The sequence below is a fragment of the Giraffa tippelskirchi genome, chromosome 4 (genome assembly GCF_054371585.1).
Source record: "Giraffa tippelskirchi isolate mGirTip1 chromosome 4, T2T-mGirTip1v1.2.pri, whole genome shotgun sequence".
Classification (NCBI taxonomy): Eukaryota; Metazoa; Chordata; class Mammalia; order Artiodactyla; family Giraffidae; genus Giraffa; species Giraffa tippelskirchi.
Genome location: NC_137278.1, coordinates 71,521,053 through 71,541,559, shown reverse-complemented (window position 1 = coordinate 71,541,559; position 20,507 = coordinate 71,521,053). Strand labels below are relative to the sequence as shown.

Genomic DNA, 20,507 nt, shown 5'->3' with positions numbered 1-20,507 from the left:
TCTGTCAGTTTGAAAGTTTGGTCAAAAATCCCAGTGGTAACACAACTTCTGCTTTAAAAAAAATTCAGTTGGATGTCAACCACCATAGAATTATTGTAGAGTTAGAAATGACCTCATAGATTATTCTTTTCTAATCACTGAATGTCTGGAGTGGCTTAACACAGTTTGTGAGTGGCAGAGCAGTGACCAGCATTTGGGTACCCAGCCCCTAGTTCCATGCTGGGGCCTATATGCGTCTCTCCTCTGATACCATTAGAATACGTTCAATTATTTTTGCTGTACTAGGTCAGGATGAGGTGACCCATGTTCAAATTCTGATTCTTTCCAAGTTTAGGTGTATACTCGAGAGAAATGATCACACTAAAGCTTCTACACAAATGTTCATAGCAGGATTATTTATAATAGCCAAAAAACAGAAGCAAACCAAATGTCCCTCAACCAATAAGTGGATAAACAAAATGTGGGATATTCTTATGATAAACCTTTACTCAGCTACAAAAAGGAATGAAGTTCTGATATATGCCATGACATGGATGAACTTTGAATGAAAACATTATGCTGAGTGAAAGAAGCCAGACACAAAAGGCCACATGCTGTAGGTTCTATTTAGATGAAATGTCCAGACTAGGCAAATTCATAGGAAAAGAAAGTAGATTGCCAGGGCCTGGGGGAGGAGGAGAAAGGGGAGTGATTGCTCATAGGTACAAAGTTTATTTTTAAATTGATAAGAATGCTCTGAAATTAGATGGTTGCACAACTCTGGATATCACAAAATGAAACATCAGTGAATTGTCATTTTATGTATGTGAATTATATGTCAATAAGTATTATTAAAAAGAAAAAATCCTAGTTCTGTCTCTTACCAGTTGGGTGACTTCAGGCAATGACTCTAAATCCAAGTAATCTCAACTATGAAATGGGCATAATGATATATACCTCCCAAAGTTATTTTGATAAATGAGACTGTGAATTTGAAAGTGCTGTAAACTATAAACCTTTGGAGCTGTCAGTGGGTTATAGTTCATTATAAATTGGGTTTTTATATTCTCCTGTATTTTCTACAGCACTGACAAGGTCTAACTACATAGTAGTCATTCAGATAAAGACTTTTTGAATTCAAAGGTGTTGCAGTTTTTAAAATAGTAGTTAAAAACTTAACAAATTAACACTTAAAATCTTTTATCAAAAACATAAGTGACAGTACAGTATTGTTAACTATTGCACATGGTTGTACAACAGATCTCTAGAATGTGTTCATCTTGAATGACTAAAATTCGGTACCCATCGAGCAGAAACACCCCTTTTTCCTCTCCCTGGTGTGTCTGGTAACCACCATTCTCCTTCCTGTTACTAACTGAGATACCTCACATAAGTGGAATCATACAGTGTTTGTATTTTTGTGATTGGCTTATTTCACTCAACATTATATCCTTAAGGCTCATCCATGTCATAGCATGTGTCTGAATTTCCTTTCTTCTTCAGGCTGAATAATATTCCATTGTAAGTATATACCACACTTTTAAAATCCATTCATCAGATGATGGACATTTAGGTTGTTTTCACCTCTATTGTGAATATGCTGCAATGAATGTGGGAGTGCATATACATGAGGTCCCATTTTCAATTTTTTTAATAAATACACAGAAGTAAGATTGGTGGATCATATGGTAGTTTTGTGTTTTTTGTTTTTTGTTTTTAATTTTGAGAACTTCTGTTTTGCATTTTACAATCCACCAAAAATGCACAGGGGTTCTAACTTCTCCACATCCTTGCCAACATTTGTTGTTTTTTTATGTGTTTTGTGTGTGGGTTTTTGTCATCTGTTATTTTTCTTTGTTTTGGTAATGGCCATCCTAACAAGTGTAAGGTGATCTTATTGTGGCTTTGATTTGCCTCTCCCTGGTTATTAGTGATGTTAGGTACCTTTTATATACCTGTTGCCCATTTATATATCTTGTTTGAAGACATGTCTATTGAAGTATGTTGCCCGTTTTTAAATTGGATTACTAGTTTGTTTTTTGCTATCAAGTTGGAGGAGTTCCTTACATGTTTTGGATATTAAACTCCTCATCATATGTAAGATTGCAAATATTTTCTCCCATTCCATATATTAACCTTTTTGCTCTGTTGATTATTTGTTTTGTTGTACAGAAGCTTTTTAGTTTGATGTGGTCTCACTTGTCTGTTTTCACTTTTATTTTCTGTCCTTTTGGTGTCATACCCAAGAAATCATTACCGAGACCAATGTCATGAGGCTTTTTCCCTATATTTTCTTCCAGGAGTTTTATAGTTTCAGGGTCTTGTGTTTAGGTCTTTAATTCGTTTTTAGTTTATTTCGTATATGGTGTAGGATAAGGGTCCAACAAGGAGCTTTCTTTTTGCTTGGACAAGGATCAATTCCTTTGCTATGGATATCCAGTTTTCCCAACACAATTTGTTGAAGAGACAATTCTTTTCCCATTGTATCATCTTGGCATCCTTAAAGAGGATCATTTGACCATATATGTATCAGTTTGTGTGGGGGCTTTATATTCTGTTCTGTTGGTCTGTTGGCTTTTATGCCAGTACCATACTTGTTTTGATTACCAAAGCTTTGTATATGTTTTGATGTCAGGAGGTGTGGAGCCTTCAACTTTGTTTTTCTTTCTCAAGATTGTTTTGGCTATTCAAAGGCCTTTGAGATTCCATACAAACTTTATGATTGCTTTTTTTTTTTTTTTAATTTCTGCAAAAAAGGTCATTGGGATTTTGCATTAAATCTGTAGGTCACTTGGATGGTATGGACATCTTAACAATATTAAATTTTCCACTCTATGAACATGGGGTATCTTTCTATTTATTTGAGTTTCTTTAGTTTCTTTCTGCAATAATGCTTTGTAGATTTCAGTGTACAAGTCTTTTGCCTCTTTAGTTAAGTTTATTCCTAAAGTTTTTTTTATGCTGTTGTAAATGAAATTATTTTTATCAGTTTTATTTTTGGGTTGTAAATTGTTTGTGTATGGAAATGAAGCTGATTTTGTATTTTGCTTTTGTATCTTGCAACTTTGCTGAATTCATTTATTCTATTTGTATGTGTATGTGTGTGAGTGTAATCTTTAGAGTGTTCTACATGTAAGATCATTACATCTGCAAACAGACACAGTGAATCTCTTTCCTTTTGATTTGGATGCCTTTTATTTCTTTTTCTTGCCTGATTGCTCTGGTTAGGAGTTCTAGTACTGTGTTGAATAAAAGTGGTAAGAGTGGACATTCTTGCCTTGTTTCTAACATTAGAGGAAAAACTTTCAGTTTTTTCCCATTGAATATATTAGTCACGGGCTTTTCATATGTGGCCTTTATTATGTTGAGGTAATTTCCTTCAACTCCTAATTTATTAAATGATTTCTTATTATGAAAAGATACGGAGTTTTGTAAAATGCTTTTTCTGCATTTACTGAGATGAGCATATGGTATTCATTCTTTGTCCTATTAATACGGTATATCATATTGATTGATTTTCATTTGTTGAACTGTTTTTGCATCCCAGGGATAAATCCCACTTGATAATGGTGTATGATCCTTTTAATCTGCTATTTAATTTGGTTTGCTAGTATTTTGTTGAGGAATTTTTTGGCTTCTAGTTTTCTTGTAGTGTAGTGTCTTTGGCTTTGGTATAAGAATAATGCTGGCCTCATAAAGTGATTTTGGAAGTCTTCCCTCATCTTCAGTTTTTGGAAGAGTTTGAGAAGAAAAGAAAGAAAGAAAGTGAAGTTGCTCAGTCGTGTCCAACTTTTTGCGACCCCATGGACTGTAGCCTACCAGTCTCCTCCATCTGTGGGATTCTCCAGGCAAGAATACTGGAGTGGGTTACCATTTCCTTCTCCAGGAGATCTTCCCAACCCAGTGATCAAACCCCAGTCTCCCGCATTGCAAGCAGACGCTTTACCATCTGAGCCACCAGAAGGGTTGCTGCTAATCCTTTAAATGGTAGAATTCTTAAGTGAAGCCATCTGTGTCTGAGCTTTACTTTTGGGGGGAGGTTTTGACTACTGTTTCAATTCCTTACTAGTTATAGGCTGTTCATATTTTCTATTTCTTATGATTCAGTCTTAGTAGATGAATGTTTTTAGGAATTTACCCATTTCTTGTAGGTTATCCAATTTGTTGACATGTAATTGTTGATAGTAATAGTCCCTTATAGGGACTTCCCAGGTGGCGCAGTGGTAAAGAATCTACCTACCAGTGCAGGAGATGCAAGAGACCCAGGTTCAGTCCCTGGGTTGGGATGATCTCCTGGAGTAGGAAATGGCAACCCATTCCAGTATTCTTGACTGGAAAATTGCATGCACAGGGGAGCCTCGTGGGCTACAGTCCTTGGGATTGCAGAGTGGAACACTACTGAGCACACACACACACAGTCCCTTATAATAATTTTTTATTTCTGTGATGTCTCCTCTTTGATCGATTATTTAAAAAAATTATTTTTGTGTTGGAGTATAGTTGATTAACAATGTTGTGTTAGTTTTAGGTGTACAGCAAAGTAATTCAGTTATACATATATCTATTCTTTTTCCTCTTTGATTTCTGATTTGATTATTTTCTCTTTTTTTCTCAGTCTAGTTAAAAGTTTGTCAATGTTAATCTTTTCAAAAAAAATCAGCACTTGGTTCATTGATTTTTAAAAATTTTTTATTCCCTGTTTCATTTATTTCTGCTCCAACATTTATTCTTTCCTTTCTTCTGCTAACTTTGGGCTTAGTTTGTTTTCTTTTCCAGTTTCTTGAGATATAACATGTTATTTATTTGAGATTTTTCTTCTTTTTAATCCCTGGAGAAGGGAATGGCTACCTACTCCAGTATTCTTTCCTGGAGAATTCCATGGACAGAGGAGCCTGGCGGAGTACAGTTTAATGGGGTCACAAAGAGTCAGACAAAACTGAGCAACTGTTACTTTCACTTTTCTTTTTTAATGTAAGTGTTTATCATTGTAAACTCCCCTTTTAGTAGTGCTTTTGTGGCATCCCGTAAGTTTTGGTATGTTGTATTTTCATTTTCGTTTGTCTTATGATATTTTCTAATTTCCTTTTCAGTTTCTTCTTTGACTCCTTGATTGTTCAAAGTGTATTCCTTAATTTCTACTTGCTTGTGAATTTTCCAGTTTCATTCTGTTGTGATTGGAAAAGATACTTGATATGGTTTCAGTCTTTTTAAATATGTTGAGACTTTTTTTTGTAAACTAACTGATCTATCCTGAAGAATGTTATGTGTGTGCTTGAGAAGAATGTGTATTATGGTGCTATTATGTGGAATATTTTGTATATATCTGACAGGTTCATTTGGTCTACAGTGTTGTTCAAGTCCCCTATTTCTTTATTGATCTTCTATCTGGTTGTTTTATCCATTATTGAAATTGAAGTATTGAAATCTGTTACTGTTATTGTGTTGCTGTCTTTTTCTCGCTTCAGTTTTTTAATGTTTGCTTCATATATTTGGGTGCTTTCATGTTGGGTTTATATGTACTTGTAATATCTTCCTGGTGAGCTGACCTTTTTTTCATTATATAATGCCCTTTTTTGTCTTTTGTGACAGTTTTTGACCTAAAGTCTATTTTGTCCTATTAGTATGGCCCCCCCCCCCCCCGTTCTCTTTTGGTTTCTATTTCCATAGAATATCTTATTCTGTCTTTTCACTTTCAGCCTGTGTATTTTTTAAATCTAAAGTGGGTCTCTTATAAACAATGTACATTTAGATCTTATTTTTTTTAATCCATTCAGCCATCAAACTGTTAGTGTTTCAAGCATTTCTTTAAATTCAGTTAATCTGTAAGTCTAGATATTTTTTAATCCAAGTATTTCTCAGAATGAAGACCTCTAGTAACTTGAATTTTTTCCCCCTCATTTTATATTATTTTCTCTTTCTCCTTTAACAGAGACAACATATCTGATTCATTGGCAAGACCACAATCCGATCCCAAAGATGTGTTCCACGAACCCAGGCAACTGGGTCACATTTGATGATGACCCCACTTTTCAGTCTTCTCAAAAGTCAAAGAATTTCCCTCTGGAGAATCAAGGCATTTGTCGGCCAAATGGACTTAAACTGAACCTTTCTGGCCCTAAGGAATTTCCCAGTGGATCTTCCTCTACCAGCAGCACCCCTCTCTCCTCTCCCATCATAGACTTTTACTTCAGTCCAGGACCTCCAAGTAACTCTCCTCTTTCTACACCTACCAAAGACTTCCCAGGTTTTCCTGGCATCCCCAAAGCAGGGACTCATGTGCTTTATCCTATTCCAGAATCATCTTCAAACAGTCCACTTATAACAGCAACAGGTTCTTCCTCATTGGCTACTAAGCCAACCTGTTTCTCCCAAGCTTCCTTACCCAGTGACCACTCATGTGTACATCCAGCCTCCAATGTGGGTCTTGCAGATGAAATGAGCCCTCACCAGGCTGAAGGGTTTCAAAGTGATGCTTCCCAATTTCAGTATTTTCGGGAGGACTGTGCCTTTTCAAGTCCATTTTGGAAAGATGAAGGCAGTGCTTCCCAGCTCACCTTCGACCCTCCAGGAAGCAGAAAGATCTTCCCATCAAGAGACAAAGAGGTACCTGTGGATCAAAAAGGCTTAAATCAGTGTTCACTCAACTACATCTGTGAGAAGCTTGAATATCTCCAATCAGCTGAGAACCAAGACTCGTTTGGAAATTTGTCAATGCAGCGTCTGTATGCTGAAGATGCTGCCTCTTCCTTTGTCCCCCACATGCTCTTCAGGAGTCGGCCAAAAGCCGGATGGTCTTTCATGATGAGAATTCCAGAGAAGAAGAACATGATGTCTTCCCGTCAGTGGGGGCCAATTTTTCTAAAAGTCTTACCTGGAGGAATTTTGCAAATGTATTATGAGAAGGGGTTAGAAAAACCATTTAAAGAGTTACAGCTCGATCCATACTGCAGGCTTTCTGAACCCAAAGTTGAGAACTTTAGTGTGGCAGGAAAAATCCATACTGTGAAGATTGAACACGTGTCTTACACAGAAAAAAGGAAATACCATTCTAAGACAGAAGTAGTTCACGAACCAGACATAGAACAAATGCTGAAGTTGGGGTCCACAGAGTACCATGACTTCCTCGACTTTCTGACCACTGTGGAGGAGGAGCTGATAAAGCTGCCAGCTGTTTCAAAACCAAAGAAGAACTATGAGGAGCAAGAAATTTCCCTGGAAATTGTGGACAACTTTTGGGGTAAAATCACTAAAGAAGAAGGAAAAGTGGTTGAAAGTGCTGTGATAACTCAAATCTCTTGCCTCTGCTTTGTGAATGGCAACACTGAATGCTTTTTAACCTTGAATGACCATGAGCTACAGAAGCGAAATGAACGCTATTTTGAGAAAGATCCAGAAAAGAAGGGGATTGATATTCTTGACTGTCATTTTCATAAGTGTGTGAAAGCACAAGAATTTGAGCAGTCAAGAATCATTAAGTTTGTACCTCTGGATGCCTGCAGGTTTGAGCTGATGCGTTTCAAAACTTCGCACAGTGGGGAAGATCTTCCCTTTTCCCTGAAGTCGGTAGTGGTTGTCCAGGGGGCATATGTGGAGCTTCAGGCCTTCGTCAACATGGCCCCGTTGGTCCAGAGACCATCCCATGCCGGTTCCTTGAGGTCCTGTGACAACATAATGATACACTTTCCTGTCCCGTCTCAGTGGATCAAGGCCCTCTGGACCATGAACCTCCAGAGGCAGAAGTCCCTGAAAGCCAAAATGAACCGCCGGGCGTGTCTGGGGAGTTTACATGAACTTGAATCTGAACCTGTCATACAGGTCACGGTGGGGTCAGCAAAATATGAGAGTGCCTACCGGGCTGTGGTATGGAAGATAGACCGGCTTCCTGATAAAAATTCAAGTAAATATTCAACACGCCAAGCTGATTTTCATATGAAATCTCTTAAATGTTTTCACCCTCCTCCTTTAGTTGAAACCAGACTGAGGCAGATGATAACGTCAGTCAGCTAAGGCCATGCTTATTACATCAGTGGGTGGGAGATGGAACATTTAGTCAAACAACTAACTTATTTTGTCTCTTTATACCTATTTCTACCAGATAAGTTTAACTGAATTTTTTTTTTTTTTAATAGCATAAGAACTACCATCCGAAGCTAGGATTTTATTATGGATAGTGATACTGAGGGAAAATTTCTAGTTAGACCTCTTCACATCAACTTCAGATATTAAAATTATTGTTCATATAGCTTAGGTTCCTAGTTAACCTTTTAAGATCTGTCATCCTTGAATATACCTGAACCTTTTATATTCTCAGCCAGTACCAAGACTTCCTCCTTATTTCAAGTGATAGCTCAGTTGGTAAAGAATCCACCTGCAAAGCAGGAGACCCCAGTTCGATTCCTGGGTTGAGAAGATCCGCTGGAGAAGGGATAGGCTAACCCACTCCAATATTCTTTGGCTTCCCTTGTGGCTCAGCTGGTAAAGAATCTGCCAGCAATGTGGGAGACCTGGGTTCGATCCCTGAGTTGGGAAGATCCCTTGGAGAAGGGAAAGGCTACCCACTCCAGTATTCTGGCTTGGAGAATTCCATGGACTGTATACTCAGTCCCTGGGGTCGCAAAGAGTCTGCACGACTGAGCGACTTTCACTTTCACTTTTACCTTGACATAAGACTGCCTTTTATCTTTACCCAAGTTAATATCCTTTGCTGAATTGACCAATTTGACCATCTTGACAAGTTGTTTTAATTTTAATTAAGCATTGAAATAGTTTTTTTATTTTGCAAAGAAAACAGTGAATCTAGAAGTTTAGAAATTTGACCAGACAGTTCTAGCATTGCATTTATGTTAAAGTAGTAAGTTAGTGGGGGCTTCCCAGGTGGCACTAGTGGTGAAGAACCCACCTGCCAGTGCAGGAGACATAAGAGATCTGGGTTCCATCTCTGGGTTGGGAAGATCCCCTGGAGGAGGGCATGGCAACTCACTCCAGTATTCTTGCCTGGAGAATCTCTTGGACAGAGGAGCATGGCCGGCTACAGTCTATAGGGTCACATGGAGTTGCATATGACTGAAGCGACTTAGCACGCAGGCACAGTAAGTTAGTGTGGGTGTAGCATCATAAAGCAAAAAAGCAAAATTTGAAATTAAGGCTGCTCCCTGTTTTAGTTCAGTTATTTCTAGCAGAACACTGGGCTTTGGAGCTAAGTTGGGGGCAGGTTTGGAGCATTTCAGTTGATGCATTCATCATCTAAGCAAACCTTTATTGAGCACATTTTGTATTCCAAGTGCCACATCAGGTGCTGGGGCTCAAGAGAAGTAACATTGTTTCCTGCTTTCAACTAGTTCTCAGCTGGACTAGTCCTTCAGGGAAATTTAATTTCATAGTAGGACCTCCACACTGTAGACTTCAGAGGAAGCATTTTTATTTGGGGTAGACCTCCAGCAATGTTTTTCAAAACTGGCTCTCTGTTAGGATAGCCTGCTGTGCTATGCTCAGTCATGTCTGACTCTTTGTAACCCCGTGGACTGTAGCCTGCCAGGCTCCTCTGTCCATGCGATTTCTCAGGCGAGGATACTGGAGTGGGTTGCCATTTCCTCCTCCAGGGAATCTTCCCCAGACAGGGATCAAACCCGTGTCTCCTGCATTGGCAGGAGGATTCTTTACCACTGAGCCACAAGGGAAGCCCATTTAGGCTCTACTCTATGCCAGTTAAATCAGAATGTCTTGGGTAGGGGCCCAGGTGAACCTAATGTGTAGCCTGAGTTGAGGGACACTGCTCTGCAGGTCTCGCAACGTTCTGGGGCAGAAAGAACAAGCCACAGACTTCAGTGGACCTTAGGGGCAGCGTGCCATCTTGTCTGTACCCTGCAGTTTTCTGGCTTAACATCTCTCAACTAATTGCAGCTTGAGTTATGGACAGGGCGTGGCAGGTGAGAGACACAGCTGGTGGCTGATAAGCCCCAGGCCCCTGTGCTGAAGGGAAGCCCCTGCTCAGTAGCCCTTTCTGACAGAGCTTGCTCTTCTCCTTTCATGCCCAGTTCCCTTCCACAGTGTTCTCTGGACTCACAGTAGTTCGTAGTTACCTCCTAGTTCCAAGGAATAGCCAGGAGAGCCCAGGCCCAGGCGGGGACAGGCAGTGATGGGGTAGTATGCTCACAGACGTGGCCTCTAAGGGCACCTCCTGGTCAACTCTAACAAGATGGGATTGTCTTCCATGATAGAATCCATTTAGGGACTGTTTCCTGCCTTCTTGATAACGTTGCTGGAGGAACAAGTTAAAACTATTCTCAGATTATCTTCCTCCCAGGGAAACAAATTGTGAGGTTTTGAGTATGTGGTTCCAAGGGATCTACTCTCAAAGTTATTTGTGGCTTTTATTTTGCTAAACACAAAGGGAAAGAGGGGGAGGCAGGCTGGAACGCTGACTGTAATCTCCTCGGTCCAGAGATGTCCCCTGAGGACTGGGTGATAACCCGACTCCTGTCGTTCTCCTTTAGTCCTGGAGATGGTCACTGGACCTGGAACAAAAGGTCAAGTGTAGCTTTTGCACAGATTTGAAGAACGATTATGCCTCTGAGGGAGGAGCACTGAGGGGTCAGCCTGCTGGCTTGTCTGGCTGGGGGTCAGGGGGCAAGGTGTGCAGTGAGTCCACTCCAGCTGTTCTGTCTTGGTGCAGCCTAGACCCGCCAGGGCAACCACACTTCTTTTTCAAACTGAGAACCCATGCAAATCATCCTTTTCTGATTTTAGAAGGGCAACAGCATATATAGAACTTCTTGGAAAAATGATCCTGTTCAGAATACTGCATTTTCTCAGAATTAATAGTATAGGTAATTGATCCATTCAACAAGAATTTAATGAGAGGGCTCTCTCATCACGCATCTATTCCACCAACACCCACAAAATTTCCTGTAGGTACAGGCTCTGTGCTGGGTGCTCGGGGGACACACACAAACACGTTCCCTGCTCTCCAGAGACAGATGTCTAACGGGTGAGGCAGACGCGGAAGCAGCTATCCAAATGCTCTATGGCGCTGTGCTCTCTTCTATTGCAGGCACGTACCGATGTACCTCCTGGGGATCCCAGAGGAAGGGGTGATCAGCTGCGGGGGGATGGGGGTGGGTAGGGAAGGCTCTGCTGGAGAGGTGATGCTTCAGCTTGGCCTGTGAGAATCAGTGGGATTCCATCAAGACAGAAACAGCAGAAACACAGGCGTGTCGATGGGGGATCTTACCTGAGTTTCAGGACTGAGGGGAGAGTTGGAGAGGAAACCAGGATGCGAAGAGTGTTGTGAGCCATGCTGTGGGGTGTGGAGATTGTCATCAGGGCCCCTGGAATGTTTTCAGGCACATTTGTGACAGAATTCTACCTTGTTTTAGAAAGTCAGGTGTACATTGTGGAGGAGAGATTCAGGAGTAGGTTAAAGTAACGGGAGGCTGGTAGGAGGGAGAGAGACCGAATAAGACGGGGGAGGGGGCAGTGGGAGAACTGAGACAAAGGTGAAAGGTGACCCCGAGACAGTGACAGGTGGTCTGTGGGCTTGGGGGAAAGGAAGGGGCTGGGAGGAGGTCAGGGCCTCTGGCTTTTACGAAAAGATGGGCAGTGGTGCCATTAGCTAAGATAGCCTCTCCTCACTCCTTTTAAAATCTGTTTCCAGCCCTGGCTGCAATGTTAGAGTCCTTAGAATCATTAGAGCTTTAATATTTAAAATACCCACTTATAGGCCTTATCCCCACCAAGCAGACTCTAGGCCTGAGGCCCAGGTATTGGTGCTTGTGAGAGGCTCTTCCACGCTGCTGGCCTGGTACTTCTCCTGGGAGAACTGTCATGGCCTCTTGGCATCAGTCCTCCCTGCTCTCTGCATCCTGTGTCTTCTAGGGCTCCCTTACTACCCTTCCATCTCCATTTACCAGCAGTTGCGCTCATTGAGGACAAATAGAAGAATGCATTCCCAGAGAGGCTCGCTGGACTTGGTCCTGGCCTCTGGGAATTCTTGTAGAGGACTGTCCTAGCTCCAGGCTGATGCAGAAAGATGCTTTACAAGCATTCCAGCCGACTACATAGTGAGACCTCACGGACCAAATAAATCCCCTGGGATCAAAGCTGCTGCATTCAAATCAGGCCTGTGCACCAAGAGGAGGCCCATTGAGAAGGCAGTGAAGCTGTGACCAGTGGAGTCTGGGGGAAGGGGGAGCTCTGAGCCAGGCTGGGGCTGGACACTTCTGGGGTCACGTGGACTTGTCACCGAGGATTCTCCACCACAGGGGTGGTAGGAGGTGGTAATGCAAAGAGTAAGAGTCTTCCTGCCACTTTTTTCTTGAGAAGCATAGGAAGAGTAAGGCTAGGGTAGAGAGGAAGTCTTTATCCTGAGGCAGTGCTCCTCAAGTGTTTGCGTGCACATGAATCACCTTGTTAGAATGTAGACTCTGATTTGGCAGGTGGGGCTCCCCATACTGTGTCTCCCACACATGCTCCAGCGATGCCAGGGCCAGGGCCGCTGGCCACTGGCCATGGGCCTCATGCAGAGGAGTAGGGACTTAGAATGCATCTTGATGTTTCTATACGATTTTAAAAATCACTTGGTGGAGAAGGCAATGGCACCCCACTCCGGTACTCTTGCCTAGAAAATCCCATGGACAGAGGAGCCTGGTAGGCTGCAGTCCATGGGGTCGCGAAGAGTCGGACACGACTGAGCGACTTCACTTTCACTTTTCACTTTCATGCATTGGAGAAGGAAATGGCAACCCACTCCAGTGTTCTTGCCTGGAGAATCCCAGGGACGGGGGAGCCTGGTGGGCTGCCGTCTATGGGGTCGCACAGAATCGGTCACGACTGAAGCGATTTAGCAGCAGCAGCTCCTTGGAAGAAAAGTTATGACCAACCTAAACAATGTATTGAAAAGCAGAGACATTACTTTGCCAACAAAGGTCTATATAGTCAAAGCTATGGTTTTTCCAGTAGTCATGTATGGATGTGAGAGTTGAACCATAAAGAAGGCTGAGCACCAAAGAATTGATGCTTTTGAACTGTGACGTTGGAGAAGACTCCTGAGAGCCCCTTGGACAGCATGGGGATCAAACCTGTCAATCTTAAAGGAAATCAACCCTGAATATTCATTGGAAGGACTGATGCTGAAGCTGAAGCTTCAATACTTTGGGCACCTGATGCAAAGAGCTGACTTGTTAGAAAAGACCCTGATGGTGGGAAAGATTGAAGGCAGGAGGAGAAGGGAATGACAGAGGACGAGATGGTTGGATGGCATCACTGACTCAATGGACATGAGTTTGAGCAAGCTCTGGTAGATGGTGTAGGACAGGGAAACCTGGCATGCTGCAGTCCCTGTGGTCACAAAGAGTCAGACACGACTGAGCAACTGAACAACAAATGTTCTTATTGCTATGTTGTTTAGTATTTTTTGGTTGTTTGTGTACTGAAAGGGTTTTGTTCCTTTCTTCTTTTGCTCTTTTCATTTGTGATTTGATGATTATCTTCAGTGTTATTTTGGAATCTTTTCTCTTTTTTTGGTGTGTATCCATTATAGGTTTTTGGTTCATATACAACTATATATATAACTATATATACATACATATACATATATGTGACTATTTTAAATTGATGTTCTTTTCACTTTGAATGCTTTCTTACAATCTTGCATTTTTACTCTCCCCATAGTTAGTGTTTTTGGCGTCATATTTTACATCACTTTTTGTGTGTATCCCTTAACTACCTATTGTGGATATAGGTGGTTTCACTGATTTTGTCTTGTAACTTTTCTACTAAATTTATAATTGGTTGATCTACTACCTTTACTGTATGTTTGCCTTTATGAATGAGATTTTCCTTTTGTAATTTTCAAAAAAAAAAAAAAATCACTTGGGTATTTAGAGAACAGAGGATTTTAAAAGAAGTTCTTTAAAACATTACCCATTCAAGCTAGCTTCTGAAAAACCTACACTGTTAGAAAAAAAAAAAATTAGGAAAATGGAAACTAAAAAGACTATATGAAGTACTTGTACTCATTAAATACAAAATTTTTTTTAAATGCCCCTTTCTTGGGGATTTATGAGATCAGTATTGACCTTTCCTGTTGGTGAAATCACTCATGTGATTTTAGGGGAGGTGGGAGGGATGTTGGCTCCTTAAATGTCTTTTCTACCATCATGTCAGTGCTTAATATGCCTTTAACAGTGAGTGAGCCTTTCATTTTAAACAAAGGTTGGCCCCAGATCGTTCATTCAGGCTAAGGTGTGAATGACAAGAGAGGACTTTTCTTGAGCACAGGTTTTGCTGAGGGTGGGAAAGACCGAAGAGAAGGAGAAGGCGGTGGATAAAGAGGGGGAGGGAGAGAGAGAGGAAAACAGGAAGGAGGGGAAGAGAATGAGGACAGAGGAAAATACTGGTTAGCCATGGAGGGTGCATATGGTAGCATAGAATTAGAAAGAGACGTGAGAATGGTGGCTTCTGCTGTTTTTTTCTTTGCTGTCTGTCTTCAGTACATTGGTTTTTCTCTCCTCCTCCACTGGTGTCACCCTCCTACCATTCATTACCTCCAACTCTCACCAGTTCAGTTTCAGATGTAAAATATTTTGGTTCAAGAAGGACCGGATATCTACGAGATCTAAATAGGTTTTGTGATTTGCATGCATAGTCCTTAGAAAGCGATGAGAGACTGATTACCAAAGCCTGAGAGTGCCCCCTGGTGGTCAGTACTGAGATAAAGAACATGATTTTCCTCTCGCAGTTATTCACTTGAAAGTTCCACAAATAGCCTCTCAGCCCCAAATGTGCCAGACTTGGGCTAAGGATAGACATGATAGTTTTCTTCATGGATATCAAAGTTCAAAGGGAGTGTGAATTATTAAACATTGTAGAGTATTTAGAGTTTTAAAAGCCAAGAAAAAATATGCCAGAAAAATGTTCTTTATCTTTTAACCTTCTTTTTTTTTTGGAAAAGTGGATAGAAAGGTTTTTTTTTTTCTAACCCTATTTTTGGAGTACTAGGTCTTAAAGTTGGGTTATTTTCATTGTAAAATTCCAAAAGAATTTTTCTTTAGAATGTGAGTGTCAAATTAGATCATCTTTAGTATTATTTTCAGCTCTAAAAGTATAGAATTCATAGTCCTTTCATTAGCAGAATTACAGTCATTAAATGATAATATTGAATTTATAATCAAATAGCACTTTGCATTTCTCTCAGTACAACTCTCAAGACGGTAAAGAATCCGCCTGCAATGCAGAGACCTGGTTTCGATTCCTCGGTTGGAAAGATCCCCTGGAGGAGGGCATGGCAACCCACTCCAGTATTCTTGCCTGGAGAATCCCCATGGACAGAGGAGCCTGGCAGGCTAAAGTCCATGAGGTCTCAAAGAGTTGGACATGGCTGAGGGACTAAACACATAGAGTACTACGGCTCTACAGCTGTGTATGCCGGCTGGCTTGTTTAATCCTCACAGCAATCCCATAAGGTTCATACTGTTACTATCATCACACCCATTTTCAGATGGGGAAACTGAGGCTCACAGCGATCAAATAACTTGCGAAGGGTCTCACACATCTTTCAAGTAGCAGAGCTAGGATCTGATCCTGGGCATCCTGAGTTGAGTGTTTATGTGCTTAACCACGATGCCATAAAGGACTGAAGAGTGCCTGAATTAAGTTTAAATAAACTTACTGTATCCTGCAGACAGAAGGCTAGAAAAGCTAATGGTTTGTGGAATCTCCCTTGGGTGTGTGTGTGTGAATAAAGTTATCACTTGACTACGGTGATCTGGGTAGTATAAAACAACTCTGGGGCCGCTGTTGTCTTGCCCTGGAAGTGAGTGGTGGAGACGCTAATCAGCATCTGTTGATGGGTGGCTTCTCAAGGGCTTTTTATAGCCTTACAATTCTATTAGTCTGTCTATAAGAAGCAGGTTGTAAGGCATGAAAGGCAATTTATCTTTTAAGAATTAAGTGAAATCCTTTACATTCTTGTTTTTGTGCCTAAAGCTATCTTTTGATGGAAATGTTCTTTCTTGTGTCATGTTGGTGGTATAGTAATTAAATCTGGCTTTTGAAATTGTCATCTCTTACATAAGTAAAGATAGCTACAAGGAATATGTAGGTGGAATATGCCAATACAGGAGACAGAAGAGAAATGGGTTCGATCCCTAGGTTGGGAAGATCTCCTGGAAGAGGAAATGGCAATGCACTCTAGTATTCTTGCCTGGAGAACCTCATGGACAGAGGAACCTGGTGGGCTACCGTCCATAGGATTGCACAGAGTTGGACATGACTGGAGCGACTTAGCACACACAGCTATATGGAATATGTAGATGTTGTGGACTGATGGAATGGAATCATGGAACATTTACAGAGTTACTGCAGTGATTATATGGAAAATATTTTTAACTTCACTGTAACACACACACATAAACACACAGTATATAACCCCTCTTAAAAGAGTCTGTGTATATCTGATATCCCAAGGTCTGGCAGAGAGTCTGATTTGGTATAGTGTAAATGTTCAGTACATGGCAAAGCGAATTAAGTGAAGAAAAATATTACGTGGAAACACTGAAAGTCAGTCTGCCCATCTCCACTCTGTACGTTTGTTCCAGTCAAAGCTTTGAGGAGGTTAAGTGGGAATTAATGTACTCAAAATTAATATCCCACTAAAAAAAAAGAATCCTTGGCTTAGAATCTTTTCTGAAATGCAAGAAAAAATTCACTAAGTTGAACTTTAAAAAAAACCATAATTCTTTTTAAAGTGACCGAATTTACTCTGAAATTTTCCTTTGCATTATCAATAAATAGAATGGTAAGAAAATGAAAAAAATTAAGAATTATTATAAGATCTTAGTCTACTTAAGAGAAAGTTTTCTTTTTAAATAGGTCTTATGTGCATTGTAGCCCAACAATGATGCTTAATTTAAATATTACTCATCTTTTAATTTAAAAAACTTAGCACACTTCTGTTATTGTATTATTCTGAATTAGAATCACTCAATAGAAGGCACTCACATATGTTCAGTTCAGTCGCTCAGTCGTGTCCAGACTTTGCGACCGCATGGACTGCAGCATGCCAGGCTTCCCTGTCCATCACCAACTCCCGGAGTTTACTCAAACTCATGTCCATTGAGTCGTTGATGCCATCCAACCATCTCATCCTCTATCGTCCCCTTCTCCTCCTGCCCTCAATCTTTCCAAGCATCAGGGTCTTTTCAAATAAGTCAGCTCTTTGCATGAGGTGGCCAAAGTATTGGAGTTTCAGCTTCAACATCAGTCTTTCCAATGAACACCCAGGACTGATCTCCTTTAGGATGGACTGGTTGGATCTCCTTGCAGTCCAAGGGACTCTCAAGAGTCTTTTCCAACACCACAGTTCAAAAGCATCAATTCTTTGGCACTCAGCTTTCTTTATAGTCCAACTCTCACATCCATACATGACCACTGGAAAAACCATAGCCTTGACTTGACAGACTTTTGATGACAAAGTAATGTCTCTGCTTTTTAATGTGCTGTCTAGGTTGGTTATAACTTTCCTTCCAAGGAGTAAGTGTCTTTTAATTTCATGGCTGCAATCACCATCTGCAGTGATTTTGGAGCCCCCCCAAAATAAAGTCAGCCACTGTTTCCACTGTTTCCCCATCTATTTCCCATGAAGTGATGGGACCAGATGCCATGATCTTAGTTTTCTGAATGTTGAGCTTTAAGCCAACTTTTTCACTCTCCTCTTTCACTTTCATCAAGAGGCTCTTTAGTTCTTCTTCACTTTCTGCCATAAGGGTGATGTCATCTGCATATCTGAGGTTATTGATGTTTCTCCCGGCAATCTTTTCCAGCTTGTGCTTCTTCCAGCCCAGCATTTCTCATGATGTACTCTGCATATAAGTTAAATAAGCAGGGTGACAATATACAGCCTTGACGTACTCCTTTTCCTATTTGGAACCAGTCTGTTGTTCCATGTCCAGTTCTAACTGTTGCTTCCTGACCTGCATACAGGTTTCTCAAGAGGCAGGTCAGGTGGTCTGGTATTCCCATCTCTTTCAGAATTTTCCACAGTTTATTGTGATCCACACAGTCAAAGGCTTTGGCATAGTCAATAAAGCAGAAGTAGATGTTTTTCTAGAACTCTTTTGCTTTTTCATTGATCCAGTGGATGTTGGCACTTTGATCTCTGGTTCCTCTGCCTTTTCTAAAACCAGCTTGAACATCTGGAAGTTCATTGTTCATGTATTGCTGAAGCCTGGTTTGGAGAATTTTGAGCATTACTTTGCTAGCGTGTGAGATGAGTGCAATTGTATGGTAGTTTGAGCATTCTTTGGCATTGCCTTTCTTTGGGATTGGAATGAAAACTGACATTTTCCAGTCCTGTGGCCACTGCTGAGTTTTCCAAATTTGCTGGCATATTGAGTGCAGCACTTTCACAGCATCATCTTTTAGGATTTGAAATAGCTCAACTGGAATTCCATCACCTCCACTAGCTTTGTTCGTAGTGATGCTCTCTAAGGCCCACTTGACTTCACATTCCAGGATATCTGGCTCTAGGTGAGTGATCACACCATCTTGAATATCTGGGTCATGAAGATCTTTTTTTGTACATATGAAGTTCATATAATTCTGAATTTTTTGTCACTGTTGTTGGTCATTGTTTTATTTGAATAATTAAATGAAATATTTAACTTTCTTTTTGAAAAAAGAAACAGCCTACTTGAAAACATTTTGGGAGTTAACATACGTAACTATATAGTGATAAATTGTACTATAAATTGTACTTATTTTAAAGCTAGTACTTAAAAAAATGCAGTTAGATTCCTCCTCCCGCCATTAGTGCAAGATTGTGAATTTTGAAGATATGTAATTTATGGAATTCACAGCCAGAGTGCTAATGGAAATGTTTTTTAAAGAGGGAGATGTGTGCCTTTTACACTCATGAGAAATGTGCACTGCCCATTGAAATGCTTTGACTGACCTTTTGATTTTTTTTCTTCAAGGTCCTGATCATCCCCATTGTTTGTCTTACAAACTAGAACTTGGATCAGACCAAGAAATTCCCTCTGATTGGTATCCATTTGCTACTGTTCAGTTTGGGATCCTTGACACCACTGCTTCAAGGACAGAGGTCAGGTCTCTGGGGGTAGAGAGTGATGTCCAGCCCCAGAAACACATCCATCATCGGGCTTGCTACAACATCCAGGTATGTCCCAAAGCCCTTGGGGTTCAGATGGGTCTTTCGAAACTGTGACCTGATTTGGCTTTAGATCCTTGCTTTGCCCTCTTAAGTAACTTTGTGTGTATGTATGTATTAGACCTAGAAAAGAGCCCAGTTGTGGAAAGTTGATGGTGAGCCTAGTTCTTCCTCTCAGTTCTAGAGAACATTAGGAGCCTGAGGACGATGCCATGTACTTAACTCAGATCTCAATGAAAAACAGGGCATTAAAAATAAGTTCACATTTCAGAAGCATATTTGTAATAAAAGTTTTGTCAGAATAACATTTCCCAAGATGTGTTCTATGGGACATCTGTCCCATATAATGATCTGAGAAAAAAATAAGTTGGGGAATGCTGTCCACTTAATATTGAACAAAGAAGTCCTGCAATAAAGAAACTTACTAAACTTAGCTCAGTTTGACCCTACTTGCCGATTATGGAATCTTGTCTCCTGTAAAACACCTATCAGTATCTTCTGTAATAATATTCTGTGGTGCACTGTTTGGGGAAATGCTGAGTTACTGTGTCACCGCAATTTGAAATGTTCACCATCAGCTCATCTGCATTCTTGAGCCGGTTGAATTAGAGAGTCATGTACGCTTGCACTTGTCCCTAAGCTTGCTTTTCCTTCTCTGCTTCAAAGTTAGTAGATACAGAAATAACCTCTGTCACACATTTCCCATAGTATCTTGAAATGGTGTGATATATGATATCCTTAGCACCAACTAGTGGTTCTATAATACAGTGACCTAAGTCTGGATTTTTCTTTTATTTTGGACTATCTGTTCAGAAGCCTGTATGTTCAGGTCCAGTATTTTTTTGTGTGTTGGTAAAACCAATGATGAGTGGGTGCTGTTCTGTGCAGTCCCTTCAAGACCGAAGGACTGATTCAGCAGCTGGGAATTGCCCTGGATGACGCAATATGCCACTCTCCAGGTCACTTCCCCTTCCTGGGGCAGCCTGTGTCCAGTGACTGGTGGATCAGGGGTCTAAACACCCTTCTACCTCAAGTTGCAATAACCCTGCAGGGCCATCGTAGCTTCATCCCTCTCTGGGGATTGGCTGAAGCCTTTACTGTCCCTGCCTTGTAGCCCAGCTTTTCTCCCTTCCTGTTCTGCCCCTTCCCCTCCCCTCGCCTCCCTCCCCTCCTTCTCCCTTTCTCTCCCCTCCCCTTTCTGTGTCAGTCAGGTGTTGACCCCAGGAGCTCTCCACAGGAAACTTTCTGTACCCCAGTCTCCATCTCAGCATCTGCTTCTTGGGGAACCTGACGTATAACACTAGGCATCTAAGTATTACGTGTGACTGAAATGTGTGTCAGGCGCACATGGAGACTTTATACC

General features: G+C 41.0%; 1 protein-coding gene across 3 annotated transcripts in view; it reads left to right on the top strand.

Moving 5' to 3' along the window:
* STON1 (stonin 1) overlaps nucleotides 1–20,507 on the top strand; it is a 69,070-nt gene that overhangs the window by 44,709 nt on the left and 3,854 nt on the right. For all 3 annotated transcript variants that reach the window (XM_081593753.1, XM_081593751.1, XM_081593752.1), the window contains 2 exons: nucleotides 5,909–7,876; nucleotides 18,951–19,153. In XM_081593753.1, coding sequence (XP_081449879.1) covers nucleotides 5,956–7,876; nucleotides 18,951–19,153 — 2,124 coding nt within the window. In that variant the 5' untranslated portion in view covers nucleotides 5,909–5,955. The remainder of the gene's footprint in view (nucleotides 1–5,908; nucleotides 7,877–18,950; nucleotides 19,154–20,507) is intronic.